Here is a 16,356-nt window from a genome sequence, read left to right as displayed (position 1 = left end):
ACCTACTGAGCCACCCAGGCGTCCCTCAGGTTTTTTTTGTCCTGTTAACAAGGAGCATCCTGTAAGTCTTGGAATAGAAAGGAGTACTTTTTGATATTCTGCTCAAAGGTATGAAACAAAAAAATCACAAGACGCTGGAGAAAATGGTACAGCTAGGATGACTAAACAGCTCTTGAAATAAAAGATTGTGAACATGGAAAAGAAAAAGCAGTGGCACTGATAATGGGGAAGGAAAATTTAATGACAGCCTCCTGGAAGTGAAGAAAATAACGGTGGGAACAGGGAGGTTAGGAAGTTAGTTAGGTGTGAGAGGGGAAGCGTTAGTTAAGAAGCGGTGTTGCCACGTCAAGGCCCTTCCCCGCGAACACCGTAAAATGCTACATGGTAAAATGACAATGAGAACTATGTTAATGTACAATCTGTGAAAAGCAAAAAAGCAAAACAAAACAAAACCCAAAAAACAAAACAAAGCAAAAAAACAACAAAAACCTTACAAATCTTTAGTGTCCAAAATACAAGTATATACGATTATTGGGTACAGATCTATGAGGCTGGATAATGAGGTGCGCTAGGTCAGCAAGATTATCTTGAAAACTTAGCTTTTAGGGCTAGAATTTATAGCAGATTAGTATAAAGAGTATGATGTTTAAACAAGGAGAGACATCGGTTGTTGTCCTTGCCTAGCTTTTCCTAATGTGTAAAAAGTATTTTTTGTTCTATTAGTAGCTAGTAGAGTACTGGGCAGAAGAGAGACATTCAGTAATTCAGTGTGTTTTCTACTACTTATCTTTGCTTTTTCCAATTTTAGCACCATTTATTTCCCCCAATTTGAGAAGTCAGATGGCCAAGATAAAAGTATCCTAGGTCAATGTTCTGAGCAATCACTCCTTACCTCCAGTAATTGAAAACTCATCTCAACATAAGGCCTTTTTTTTTTTTTTATTTGACAGATCACAAGTAGGCAGAGAGGCAGGCAGAGAGAGACAGGAGGAGGAGGCAGGCTCCCTGCCGAGCAGAGAGCCCGATGCGGGACTCAATCCCAGGACCCCGAGACCTGAGCCGAAGGCAGAGGCTTTAACCACTGAGCCACCCAGGCGCCCAACATACGGCCTTTTTTATTTGTGTAGTGTTACGGATTACAAAGCAAATACGCATACACAATTTCATTTATTCCTCATAACCACCAGGTTTTGCATTCTCATTCTGTAGATGAGGAAACAGGCTGAGTGCCTAGTCCAATGTCAGTCAGGTAGCAAATGGAATATCTTTAGTAAGCCTCACATTATACATGAGAAATGTGCAGTAACAAGTAATACTAAACTCAGGAATTCATTTACTTTGATTCTTAGCTCTCAACTATGTTTCTGAAAACAGAATGCCCTCTGGATAAATATGATGTTAAAAACCCCGTTCAAAGTTTTCATCATTTATAAACAATTTCAGGGGAGAAACCAAACCTAGGTGTTACAGGAGAAACTTGGTCTGTGTGAGAAGCTGGACTGTCTGCTTTTCCACAGGACTATGGATCTAGGTAACATCCTTGTGTTCTCCTAGTTCTACCCTGTGGTAAATCCAATTAGCCAGCTCTTAATAGCTCTTTGCTTCCAAGAGGTGATGACTCTCTTAACAGAATAAACATATAAGAGGTCATTATTTGAATTCAGTGAACTTTATTAAATAAATTTTCATACACCTTTTAAAATCAAAGCATTTACTTAGAGATTTAATGTGTTTTGAATCTTATTTATACGAATCTTCTAATCTTTGACAAAAAACGTTTAGATATTTTAGTAATATACAAAACTCACAAATGTAGAAAATTCTCTACTTTAATTCTTGAGTTGAACTGAATAAGCAAACTAAAACTTACTTTAAGAGCATGCATGCTGGGGCGCCTGGGTGGCTCAGTGGGTTAAGCCTCTGCCTTCGGCTCGGGTCATGATTTCAGTGTCCTGGGATCAAGCCCCACATCAGGCTCTGCTCAGCAGGGAGCCTGCTTCCCCCTCTCTCTCTGCCTGCCTCTCTGCCTACTTGTGATCTCTGTCTCTGTCAAATAAATAAATAAAATCTTAAAAAAAAAAAAAAAAGAGCATGCATGCTAAAAATCTAAAAAGAATGGGGACAAAGAGAAATACATTGTTAGAAAAAACTCAGATCACAGACCAAATACTAGTCATAGCTTCAAGAAAACAATGTTGACCATTATTAAACTTGTCACAGGAACACTTAAAATGTATAGACAAGTCAAATAAAAATCTATTTTACATCATCAGGGGTGAGGTAAAAAGAATAAGAAAAAAATCTTTGTGCTTAAAAAAAAAATCTGTCTCCTATGAAGGTCATAGTCTAGTATAATAGTTAAAATACTATGTCATCATTATTTAGAATAGTCCCCTTCTGTTTCATCACCCTTCTTCCCTTCCTCACTGTTCTCTAATTATATTTGTGGTTTTTTTTTAAACCTCTCAAAGATAACCTAAGTCTTTCTGACATTCAGTTCATACTATTCAGACTACTCTTAGTCTATCTTCCTCCCCATTTTTGCTTAAATAACTTCCCTGGCCTACGCCTGGACCGGCTCCCCCATTACACTTTACCCTCAACAGTACTCATCACCACTCGGATCGCACAGCTCTGTGTGGCACTGCGCTCCTATCCCTGGCATAATGCACGAGTTCAATAAATTTTGTGAAATAAATCCTTCATACTTGTAATTTAAAGTATCCAATTTTAAGTGCCCAGAGCTGAATTGATCCAGTTTAACCATCTCATTATTACTGATGTTAATTTAGCTGGACCTTGTCCAATTAACAGTAAATTTCATCACATTCAGTGTAGTTAAAAATAATCCACTCAAAGAATTATGTAGTCTTGCTTAAAGGGAAAGAATATCATCACAATCAAATTTATTCTAAATTGCAAAACTCTTACACTTGCAAACAAAGTACCAGAAAAATTATAGAAAATGGCATTGTTTGGGGCACCCGGCTGGCTCATTTGGTACTGTGGACAACTCTTGAGCTCTCAAGAGTCATGAGTTGGAGCCCCATGTTGGGTCTGGAGCCTACTTCGGGGGGAAAAAAAAGAAAATGGCATTGTTTGAGGATGGCCTTATGAAGATATTATTGTTTGTACTGGTGATTTATATGTAATATATACAATATGTACTACTTTCCTTAATTATCTTAAATGCATACACTAACATATAAATTACCTTGCTTCTGTTCACAATTCACAGCACAGCCTAAGATGAGTTGAAGCATCCTTCCGAGCTCTGCCGCATCAGAATGTTCTCCAATAAGATTCACATCAGGAAGGGTAAAGTCATTAATTTGCTGTCCTAAAATCTGAATGGAGACAACAGGATTAGAATTGCACTTATATTTTATGTCCAAATAAAATATTTGATACAGATTAGTTTGTCAGCACCAGAAACTCATTGCTAATGACAGAGCTGTTATGTCAGTTTCACTCCCAATTTCTGTTTTTATCTCTCATACCTAAGTTATAACAACCTCCATCACCACAACTTAGACCCCAATCTGGTATGTATGTACACTACTGACCAAAGAAACTGAGTACTTTGATCCCTTCACCACCCCAGAAAGACAATTTCTCTGAAGTTCAAAGTACAGCCTGAACAAGGGGGTACCAGAAAGAGGGGAGATTAAATGTATGTTCATGCCCCAACAGTAAGATTCCCCCCAAACATGTTCACTCCATTTGACTCCAAAATGCTGATAGCCAAACACGTATATCAGGAAGGAGAATGGAGGATTCCTTCATGGGGAAATTGGCCCCAAATGAAATGAAATATATGCAAGGGTAAGTTCCTATTAAGCATACAGTGAAAAAAGAAAATCCTAAAAACAAAGAACAAAGGCGCCTGGGTGGCTCAGTGCGTTAAGCCTCTGCCTTCGGCTCAGGTCATGATCTCAGGGTCCTGGGATCGAGGCCCGCACTGGGCTCTCTGCTCAGCGGGGAGCCTGCCTCCCCCCCTCTCTGCCTACTTGTGACCTCTCTCTGTCAAATAAATAAAATCTTTTTAAAACAACAACAACAACAACACAGAAGCAGAATGTATATGGCTCTAGCATTATGGGTAAACAGGTTAAGGAGGTCACGCAGTGTCTGGTGGCTCATGGTAATAGGTAGGAATCTGATTCTTAATACAACAGGAAACCATAAAAGACGCAAAAGTGGCATAATCAGACTTATATTTTTAAATATTATTCAGGCTTTTGGGGGGCCTGGGTGGCTTGGTGGGTTAAAGCCTCTGCCTTCGGCTCAGGTCATGATCCCACGTTCTGGGATTTAGCCCTGCATTGGGCTCTTTGCTCAGCAGGAAACCTGCTTCCCCTCCCCTCTCTCTGCCTGCCTCTCTGCCTACTTGTGTTCTCTGTCAGTCAAATAAATAAAATAAAATCTTAAAAAAAAAAATTATTCAGGTTTTAGAGGGAAGAATAAGAACAGACTGTAGAGGGGCAAGGGCGAAATCAGGGTCACCAGTCAGACTACTCTAGAAATCTAAGCAAGAGCTAATGATGGCTTGGTAGAAGGTGGTAGCAGTTAGAGACAGAAAAAGCTGTTATTTTGGAGATTTAACTAGTAAGTCTTATGACGATATCAAAGAAGGACTACAGGATTATTTATAGGTTTTGGGCTTGAGTAATAGGGTGGACGGCAGGAGCACTTAGTTGTGAAGATAAATGATTTATGTATAGATGTAGGTATAAACGCAGATAAAATTGTGGGGCTTCCAGGGTATGTTGTGTCCATTTGACATCTGTGATCATGAAATTTAAAGTAAAACTAGTTCTACTGCCTGATTTTTTCCCCCAAGGTATGCCTTGACTGTTCTGATGTTAGATTCAGAGGATAAATTGAATTAATCTAGGGATGAGGGTCTGCCAAGAAATAAAACTAAAGTAAGCAAGGGAGTTGGCTATAATGATACCAGGATTCTAAACCACCTTCACAAGGGGAGAAAAAAAGAGTTAACAGATGGCAGAAAAGGAAATATAACATAAATTAATAATCATCTACAAACTATCCATATTACAGTGAAAAAGAGCATTTACCTACTACCTACCTAATAGATAGCTGTCTGAACCAACATCCTAAGAACCATACAGTGGAAGATAAATGGTAAATTTTGGGTAAATTTTCCTTTACTTGAAACTATTGAAAAATATTGTAAAATTAAGTTATCCTATAGTAATACTTCAAAGCAGAGTGAGAAAAAGTCCTTACCTCATGATTGTAATCCAGGATTCCCTTTAAAATTTTCTTTAAATTGCTTATCTGTTCAGAAAGAAATAAAACAACTGCATAAAAGGGAAGCACAAATCAAAATATAATTTAACATAAAAAATTTCTGGGGGCAAATGGGTGGCTTAGTCAGTTAAACATCTGCTTTTGGCTCAGGTCATGATCTCAGGGTCTTAGGATCAAGCCCTATATCACTGGGCTCCCAGCTCAGTGGGGAGCCTACTTTTCTTCCTCTCTCTCCCTCTGCCTACCCCCCCATACTTGCTCACTCTCTCTGAAATAAAATCTTAAAAATTTCTGAACCAACTAATTATTCTATAAATCATAAACACTAAAAAAAAATTCAACAGTACATGTGAATTACCCTCATCATCAAAAAAGGACTATCAATTTATCAATGGCTCAATTTAACTGATCTCAAGAGATTTATTAAAAAAAATTTGTTTTCAGGGATGCCTGGGTGGCTCAGTCAGTTAAGCATCTGCCCTCAACTCAGGTCACAATCCTAGGGTCCTGAATCAAATCCCAAGTCGGGTTCCTTGCTCCCCCTTTGCCTCTACCATTCCCCGCTTGTGCTTGCTCTCAGTCTCTGACAAATAAATAAAATCTTAAAAAAAAAAAAAAAAGATTAATTAAAAAAATTGTTTCCAGGGGTGCCTGGGTGGCTCAGTGGATTAAGCCTCTGCCTTCCGCTCAGGTCATGATCTCAGGGTCCCGGGATTGAGTCAGGTTCTCTGCTCAGCAGGGAGCCTGCTTCCTCCTCTCTGTCCGCCTGCCTCTCTACCTACTTGTTATCTCTGTCAAATAAATAAATAAAATCTTAAAAAAAATTGTTTCCAATCATGTTAAATTTTCAGTGTTATAAATACACTGACAAAAACTGATAATCTCTTAAAGTAACCGAAGTATAATGTCTCCAAGTTCTCTCCACTGTCAGAAAAGATTGTGAGGGGATATAGCTCAGTGGCAGAGCATCTAACTACAGAAAAGATTGTGGTTTCCTTTATTTGAGCACCAAAGTAAATATTTAGGAGCCATATGGTTAAAGAAATACTATTATATCTTGAAATGCTAGTATAAAGCACTGCAAGATACTTGTGGTATAAGAAGCATCCTGGGGCGCCTAGGTTGCTCAGCTGGTTGGGCATCCAACTCTTGATCTTAGCTCAGGTCTTGATCTCACAGTCATGTGTTCGGGCCCCACCTTGGAGTCCACATTGGACATGCAGCCTACTTCGAAAAAAAAAAAAAAAAGCAAAGAATAAAAGGCATCCTAGAAACAAAATAAGGGGAGGGACCAACAACGTGTTTCCTCTCACTCAGCCACTCCAAAGCAGGGGTTCACTGGTCTATACGCTATCTGAGTGAAATGACAGGTAGCTATCACCTATACTATGTCACCTATACTACTTAAGCTATTATTTTTTCCCCTTTTCTTTCTTGACCCAACTCATACAGTTAAATTTGTGTTAAGTTAAATGTGTACAGAGTATGATTCTGTTAACCATCTACCTAAATGACCCTACTCCATGGTAGTAGCTAAAGATGTCTTAGGACAGAAGACAGCAGAACCTGTGACTATCAAGTAAAAGTGGCTTCATCACAGCAGTGTGATCCAATGCAATCAGACATTATTTTAAGGGAAAAAATAAACTGAAACTTTTTTTTTTTTTTTAAGATTTATACATACACACACACATTTTTTTTTAGAGAGAGAAAAACAGCACAAATGTTGCAGTGGGGGGGCAGAGGCAGAGAAAAGGAGAAAAGCGACTCCCTACTGAGCACGGAGCCCAAAGCGAGGCTCAATCTTATGACCCTGAGATCATGACCTGAGCTGAAACCAACAGCTGGATGCTCAACCAACTGAGCCACCAAGGTGCCCTGAAAACTTATTTAAAAAAAACAGCTCATAAAGAAAACTATCATGTTTATACTTCTAGAAAAAGTTGGAGACACGGAAAATAGATAATATACTTTATTTCCTTTATTCTACAATGTTCATTTTTTCATATTTTAACATTTAAAATTACAATGTCTCAAAAATCAATTTCATTGATGAAATGTGTTCATTTAAAATGGTAGTTTAGGGGCGCCTGGGTGGCTCAGTGGGTCAAAGCCTCTGCCTTCAGCTCAGGTCATGATCCCAGCGTCCTGGGATCAAGCCGCACATTGGGCTCTTTGCTTCGCAGGGAGCCTGCTTCCTCCTCTCTCTCTCTCTCTCTCTGCCTGCCTCTGCCTGATTGTGATCTCTGTCAAATAAATTTTTTAAAAAGTCTTAAAAAAATAAATAAATAAAATGGTAGTTTATTTCCCATTGAAAAGAGTTATATAATCAATGGTACCTTAAAATTGAAGAAATATAACATAGGATATAATAAGGAGAATGGGAATGCAAATCAGAACTGACATTTCCAGTTCTGAATGTTAAGAATATAAGTTTTCCCCCCTTCTCTATTACTGTCCCTGCCACACTCATGACACTGAAGACAGGGTGAATTTTACATGTGTGTTGCATGCATGGAAGATAGGATATATAACTCTCTCTTTGGTCAAGACACCAACCAAACACAAATTGATCAGTAGCATTATTTTAAATATCCAGAATTGCTTTACACATGTTATAATATTAAAAAGTAATCATTTAGGCATGGCTGTGTGGCTTCGTTGAGTGAATGACTCTTGATTTTGGCTCAGGTCATGAACTCAGGGTTGTGAGATCAAGCCCCGCAGTGGGCTCTGCACTGGGTGTGGAGCCTGCTTAGGATTCTCTCCCACTCTGTCCCTCCCTCCCTCCTTCCTTGTCTAAAAAAAAAATATAAATATAAAAAATATATATGTATATACATATACGTAAAATATTTTAACATATGTTATATATAAAATATTATATATGTATAAGTCATTGAATTGTCTATTTTTGAAAGATTTAGAAATTAAAATATGGCTTTTAATTTAAATGGCTTAAATCAGTGTCCATTCATTCACTCTAGCCGAGTAAACAAAAGGAATTAAATTTTGGCAGACCCAATATTTAAACAATCAATGACTATTTTTTATCAAGTATGTGTTTTATAGAAGAAATATAAAAACAAACCAAGCTTAACATTTCAAGTCCAGGGACCTCACATGCTTACTCATTTGCATTTCTGAGTCTATACCTTCTATATCAAAGAGAAATGGTTCTAGAGCTTTCCAAACTGGCAGTCATAATCATCACTGGGTCATAAAAATCAATTTAGTGTAACAAAATTATAGAGACGGAGAACAAATTAATGGTTTCCAGGTAATAGGGTGGGGAGTATGTGGTATGGATGTGGTCATGAAGGAAGCATGTGGAGTCTTGCAGAGATGTAACAATTCTGTGTCTTCGCTGTAGTGGGCATTACAGGAAACTACATTATTGCTAGAGCTACACAGAAGTGTACACACAAACACCAAATGGCATAGGTAAAACTGGTGAAACCTGAATGAACTGACTTGTACCAATGTTAGTTTCCTAGTTTTGATACTGGATTACAGTTACGCAAGATGTAACCCTGGGGGAACTGGGTGAAAGATACATAGAACTTCTCTACATTTTTTGGCAGGCCCCTGTGAATCTAGAATTATTTCAAAATATAAAACTAATTTAGTGGGTTGCAACTAATTTTTTAAAAATCAAAATGTCAGTACCTAGAATAAGGGAAAAAACTTGTTCAACTATGTTTGTGCATGTATACATACACAAACTATGTTTGTGCATAGGTGGACAGGAGGCTACAATGTAAACCGTATTTCTTTTCCTTTTTTTTTTTTTTTAAAAGATTTCATTTATTTGACAGAGTCAGACACAGTGAGAGAGCACACAAGCAGGGGGAGTGGGAGAGGGAGAAGCAGGAAGCCAGATGCAGGGCTCAATCCTAAGACCCTGGGATCACGACGTGGGCTGAAGAAGATGCTTAACGACTGAGCCACCCAGGCACCCCTCTTTTTGTGGGTTTTGACTTTCTCAAAGAAGCCTGAGAAATACTGGAACTTAAGGCTACTAAGAAAGAAATGAAAATACTTCATTCTCTTATTGTGTGCTCAGTTAACATTGACCAATATTTTCTCATTATTAATAACAACTCTAGCAACTAACATTACATATGCACAATCCCGAATATGTTATATATACTAACTCATTTATTTCTGTGAGGTAGATCCTATTACAACCCTCATTTTACAAATAGGGAACTGAGGTACAGAATGATCAGTCTTTCCCAGACACTGAATGGTAGAGCTGTGATACAAACACAGGCACCTTGGCTCTAGAATCCATGTCCACTGTCACTGTGTCCCACTGACTTACACTATGTATGTATCTTTATGAGCAACTTCAAGTTACCTCTAATCCTTAATTCTGGATTATTTTACTACAGGCAATCTGGGTTTCTGAAGTTCACTGAACACGTCAGATGGAAGTTCAACAGATATTATATACAAACAACTGAAAGACTATTTAACAGATGGGAAAATAAAAAGAAAATACCTTTAGCCTCCAATTATCTCCTACTTCAGTTTTGATTCTGTTTAGCCAATTTTCATCAAAATATGAAGGATCTCTGGAAATAAGAAAAAGCCAGCATATTAATCATGCAACTATCAAGCTTAAAGAAAAAAAAAGGAAACAGAAACCTATCCCATAACCTCACTTAACTGCAACATAAAAGTGTATTTACCACATATTTGTCACTAAATAACTCAGTCTGGAGACCGGATACAATTATACCAGACTTCTCTAAAATCAACCTGTTATCTGTGCATCATAAAGCAATATATATATTATCAAAAACTAAAAGGTGAAAAATGATTACAGTTGATACATTTAAAAAAAATTAATTATAGATGAATCAGCTACACTAAAATTAACATTAATTTTTAGATACAATAATATCTAAAACCAGTCAAAACTGATGACACATCGGATGCTTAACGGACTTCTCCACCCAGGTGATTAAAATTTCAATTTCTATAAATAATATAGAATGAAAATAAATAAGTAAATAAATAAATAGTATAGACTGAGAACCTATTTTCTCACGTGTAATACTAAGCATTAGACAAGTTGGACACTTTCTGCAAAATGCTTAAAATTTAAATAATACTGGTGTGGTCAAATTGAAACACCTATGAATATACCTATACTTATTTTTTTTAGGAAAATCTCCCCAAACTACTACAGAAAGAAAAAAAAATTTTTAGCCCAGCATGATCCTCACTTCAAAATTTTGAAACCTAAAATGCTCTAAGATGTTGTTTATTCAAGACCACAGATTGAACACTTAATGTTTGTCCTGCTTTAGCAAGTACTAAGTTCAGAGATCTTTTCAGAATACCACAACTGTCTCCGTTCACCCCCAAAACATAATGGCAAAGAGAGAAATGTTAGATTAAAAAAAAATCTACATTTCAATTTAACTGTCACTCAAACTGATACAATCAGCACTAAATTGTGTTCATATTTTTAAATGAAGTACCATGGTACTCACAATTTTCTATGTCATTGTTAAAAAAGAAAAATGTATTTAGGTATGAAACTTATGAAAGAAAAAACGGTTACAACAAAAGTCACCTCTAGAAATATATTTTTTTATTTCTAAAAATTTTATTTTTATTATTATTTCATAGTTATTTTTGGAGCTTTAAAAAATACCTTTATTAAGATATAATTCATATACCATACAACTCATCTATTTAAAGTATACAATGCAATGAATTTTAGTATATTCACAGAGTTGTAGGACCATAACCATGATCTAAATCTAATGTTAGGCCATCTCCATCTTCCCCCAAAATCCTTTACCTATTACCCATCACTGCCTATTTCCCGTTCTCAGGTCCCTGGAAATTACTCATTGCCTTTCTGTCTCCATGGGTTTGCCTATTCTGGACATTTCATATAAATGAAATCATACACGTTGTGGTCTTTTGTGTCTGGCTTCTTTCATTCGGGATGGTTTTAGGATTCATTCATATTGCAGTTTATATAAACACTTCATTTCTTTTTATGACTCAATCATACTCCATTTATGGATATAATACATTTTGGTTATCCATGCATCAGCTGATGTGCATTTGGGTTGTTTCTACTCTTTAGCTATTATGAATAATGATGCTTTAAACATCTGTTCACCAGTTCTGTGTGAACATGTTTCTTGCGGGTATATGCCCAGGAGTAGAACTGCTGGTTCCACAGTAACTGTGTTTGAAACAAGGCCAAACTGTTTTCCAAAGTATTTACACCACTTTACATTCCCACCAGCAATGTTATGTTGGTTCCAATTTCTCCACAGCCATGCCAACACTTGTTATTTTCTATCCTTTTAATTACAGTCATCCCAGTGGATGTGAAGTGGTATGTCACTGTGGTCTTGATTTATATTTTTGATGACTAATCATGTTAAGCATTAGCCATTTGCATATTCTCTTTGGAGAAAAGTCTATTCAGTCTTTGCCTACTTAAAAATTGGATTGTTCTTTTTATCACTGAGTTCTAAGAGTGGCTTTTGAGTTTTGGGTTTTTTCCCCCCGAGTATTCAAGAAAAAAGCACCTTCTCAGTCATAAAACACGTAAATAATTTCTCACATTCTGTGAGAAAACTCACATTCTGTGAGTTGCCCTTTCATTTTTCTAAGAGTTCTATAGTTTTAGTTCTTGTAATTAGGTCTAGGATCCATTTGTGTATGGTGTAAGGGAGGGGTCTAACTTCATTCTTCTGCATGTGGATATTCACACCCATTTTATTTTTAAGCTTAATCTAGCTTTTTTAGAAGTTCAACAAAATAATAATAAAAACTGGGGCGCCTGGGTGGCTCAGTGGGTTAAAGCCTCTGCCTTCGGCTCTGGTCATGATCCCAGGGTCCTGGGATCGAGCCCCGCATAGGGCTCTCTGCTTAGCAGGGAGCCTGCTTCCTCCTCTCTCTCTCTCTGCCTGTCTCTCTGCCTTCTTGTGATCTCTGTCAAATAAATAAAATCTTAAAAAAAATAAAAAATAAAAATTAAGAAACAGAATTTTGAGCAGCCTTGTGCAAAAAAGGGAAACTTATTGGAAGATCACTGAGGTATGTTACAATATTGAAGGATAACTAGGACTCACAAAGCACTAGAATAAAGACCCAGGAAGCTGTTAGGAACCCAGATAGTACTCTCCTTCTGACTTTAGTCTGTTTCTGCCCATCTATACCATTCTCTCTGCAGACTGACTTTTTTTCTTTTTCTCCGTGTACAGTGCTGAAGATAGCTGCAAACACGTTCCAAGTCTTCAACACTTTAGTTCACACAAGTAGTTTAAAGACCAGTCATCATTCGGTCCCACTTCTAAATACCCATATCATTCCAAATAATCCAGCTAGAGTCTCTTTTTTATCCCTAATCCAATTTATATGTGACCAAAAGGATAAAAGGCTTGCAAGTAGGTCACACACAACTTTAGGAGGAAGAATGCCCACATCTGGCAGGATAAGGGTGAATTTTCAGAGAAGTGACTGTTACAAAATGGGCAGACCACCCCAGAAAGTGTCCTTTTTCCTTAAAACCTCTTATAAAAATAGATATTGCAAAGAAAAGCAACAACTGAGTGAATTCTACTAAAACACTATAGAATCATTATAAAAATAATTCAGAAATTAGAAAATATTCAATATCGTTTGATACTTGAAAAATTTAAAAAACACAGTCATTGCCAATTAAGTGTCAGTGTTTCCAACCAAAAAAGACACATGAGGCCGGCAATCTGAGTTTGTTGCTCTGTGGCTGATGATTATTACTCAAAGCCAAAGGCACTGAACTTACTAGCTCAGTAGCAATTCAGGGTCACACAACTAAAAGATACTTAAACTTCACCAGCAAGCACATAAACTTATAAAAAAGAGTGCTTTAAAATGTCTTAAGAAGGTGCACCTGGCTCGTTCAGTCAGTAGAGCATGTGACTTCTGATCTTGGGGTCATGAGTTCAAGCCCCATGTTGGGGGCAGAGTTTACTTTCAAATTAATTTAAAAAGTGTCTAAGAAATTATATACTGCAAGAACTCCTAGGATACTTAATTTGCAACTTAGAGCAATACTTATAAGTAAAAGAACTCAGAAATACTGAATAAAATATTGCAAATCAAAACTATGATACAGCTTGCTTATTCCTTAAAAGATCACCAAATCAAAATCTCAGAATCCTGTCTGAGCCAAGAGGGGAAGACAACAAAAACCGCTAAGCACCAATAATATACTAGGCACTGAATCAGGCACTTACATTCACAATGACATTGCAATGGAGAAATTACTATCCCTGTTACCATTTAAGGAGTATCAGACTCAGAGGGGCACCTGGGTGGCTCAGTGGGTTAAGCCTCTGCCTTCAGCTCAGGTCATGATCCCAGGGTCCTGGGACCGAGGCCGCATCAGGCTCTCTGCTCAGCGGGGAGCCTGCTTCCCCCCTTCTCTCTATGCCTGCCTCTCTGCCTACTTGTGATCCCTCTCTCTCTGTCAAATAAATAAATAAAATCTTTAAAAAAAAGAAATCAAATAATTTTCCCAAGTTCAATCACATAATTAAATAGCAGAGTTGGCAGCTGAAGCATTTTTGTTAAAAACAGATCAGTAAAGTTCAACACAAAACTGATTTGAGCAAACACCACTAAGGTTCTGTGGCTCATTACGTCCTTCATGCTGAATAAACTGGGTCACAAGGAGAGAGGGACTAACATGGTTCAGGGCAGGTATCTGTTCTCATTCACTCATTCCCAATACCTCATGTCTGACACATAGCAGGTTCTCAATAACTGCAGACTGAAATACATTTGGAAAGTGACAGTACTTTTTATCCATAAACTTCTAGTCAACTACTTGGGCAGAACACAGCAAGAATAGTAGTCTTACAATCTTCTTACATCCAGTGTGACTTTTCCTAGTAATAAACTTTGATTCAATATGCAGGCATCTAGCAATAACTGTTTTTATAAGGAGTTTACAATTTCAGCAACGTTTTCTAAGTACCCCCTAATCAATGCTCTCAGGTATGACCAAACAACATAAAAGGCATTTTTCTCCAAAATCTTAGTAACACAGACATGTAAATAACAACTGATAATCTTACTGGAGTGTTCTTCATGAGTAAGAAGCTATCTTTAGCTTCTTACTATGTCCTCACTCTTGCTAAGGAAAACAAACAAAAGAACCCATGAAACATACAAAGCCATTTCCTTAGATTTTTTTTCCAGTAAGACATCTATTTCACTATAACTTATGAACTGGTCTTAGTTAAAACTAAAACTAAAAAAAAAAAAAAAAAAAAAGCCCATTAACTTTAATCTGTAACATAATTCCAGAAATATATTATCTGCCTGCACTTAATTGCCTTTACAAAAATAAACATATTAAATTGCATTTGCACTGCTAAAATTATTTAAGCACTATAATATTCTTACTGAACTTAGCCAATTAAGATGGGTTCAAAACCAACACTAAATTTTGATTCCATCTCTTAATATGGCATTTTTATTAGCAAACCTTAGTACTTTTTAGATATGTTGATTCTTTTTTTTTTTTTAAAGATTTTATTTATTTATTTGACAGACAGAGATCACAAGTAGGCAGAGAGGCAGGCAGAGAGAGAGGGGGAAGCAGGCTCCCCGCTGAGCAGAGAGCCCGACATGGGGCTCCATCCCAGGACCCTGGGATCATGACCCGAGCCGAAGGCAGAGGCTTAACCCACTGAGCCATCCAGGCGCCCCTTCAGTTGATTCTTATTCATAATTACTATTTGTTGGTATTTTTTACTTGATGTGACATTAGTTTTATACCTTCCTTTTTCTTAAGTCATGCTTTCTTTTAGGTCTGTGAACATATCTATTATGGCTACTTTAAAGTGTTTATTTTTCAGATAATGCTGACATCTGGTTCCTCTCACAGGTAATTTATGTTGGCTGCTTTTTTCTCCCCAAGTATATGGGTCATATTTTGCTGTTTCTTTGCATGTATCATTTTTTAATTGGATATTTTATATATTACAGCAACTTGGGACTGCCCTGCCCCCCTGGAGCATGTCATTGTTTATTTAGTCACTGACCGAATTATTTTAGCAAAACCTATTTCCCTCTCATAATCTTCAGACTCTGATACTCCATTGGGAGGTGCAGCTTTGGGCATTCCAGAGAGTCACCATGGGATGGCAGTGGTTTTGGTAGGGCTGTCTTCTTCTCTTTTCCATGCCATACCTCTTAAACCCGACTAATTGCAACTGATTGCTCTATTATTTTCAACAAAGTCCTGAGTGGTCTTGGTTCAAATACCACAGACTCTTGTCACTCCTACTGAATTTTCATAAATGCTTTCTGAAAAGATTTTTTCTTTTTTTCCATTTGCTGATCACCCTAAGGCCATTTCCAGAGGCCATTTTTTAGTTGATCTTTTTAAATAGTTCTTACTGGTTTTACTGGGAAGTGGCTCAGTGCATCCCCTCATGGTGTCATGATTAATGTTGATTCCCTGGTGTGGGTGTTTTTACTTTTGAGATATTTGGGTATTTCCCAAGTATCTCTCTGTCTTTTATTTAAGATGTAATTACTTTATCCTCAGAACACATTCAATTTTAAAAATATATTAATATTTGTTTCATGTTATATGTTAACCAACTGTATTAAAATAATAACTTTTTAAAAAGATATTTATTTATTTAGAAAGCATGAGCCTGATGCATGGCTTGATCCCAGGACCCTGAGATCCCAGGACCATGACCTCAGGTCATGACTTGAGCTGAAGGTACATGCTTTATTGACTGCGCCACTCAGGGGCCCCTAAAATAATAAGTTAAAAATTTAAAAAAATATTTGTTTTGTGATCCAGAATACAGTCTTACTATATTTTTCATGTAAACTTGAAAAGAAGTGTCTATTTATCTATTAGGTGAAATGTTCTATAAATGTCAATTCAGTCAAGTTGGTTATTAGTGTTGTTCAAGTGTTCTATACTTTTTCTGATTTTTACTTGTCTCACTTATTGAGTGAGGAGTGTTGAAATCTCCTACTAGAATTGTGGATTTGTCTATTTCTCCTTTCAGTTTTAATTTC

At 37.0% G+C, this 16,356-nt stretch overlaps 1 protein-coding gene across 2 annotated transcripts in view; it reads right to left on the bottom strand.

The window, feature by feature from the left end:
• Positions 1-16,356, bottom strand: part of LOC111144603 (hook microtubule tethering protein 3) — a 110,686-nt gene that overhangs the window by 73,826 nt on the left and 20,504 nt on the right. For both annotated transcript variants that reach the window (XM_022498983.1, XM_022498984.1), the window contains exons 3-5: positions 9,785-9,857; positions 5,254-5,304; positions 3,215-3,347 (exon numbers count right to left, since the gene is read on the bottom strand). In XM_022498983.1, coding sequence (XP_022354691.1) covers positions 3,215-3,347; positions 5,254-5,304; positions 9,785-9,857 — 257 coding nt within the window. The remainder of the gene's footprint in view (positions 1-3,214; positions 3,348-5,253; positions 5,305-9,784; positions 9,858-16,356) is intronic.

Source organism: Enhydra lutris, unplaced genomic scaffold (genome assembly GCF_002288905.1).
Source record: "Enhydra lutris kenyoni isolate GAN:26980312 unplaced genomic scaffold, ASM228890v2 scaffoldscaffold11, whole genome shotgun sequence".
Taxonomy (NCBI): Eukaryota; Metazoa; Chordata; class Mammalia; order Carnivora; family Mustelidae; genus Enhydra; species Enhydra lutris.
This window is presented reverse-complemented; position numbering and strand designations above follow the sequence as displayed.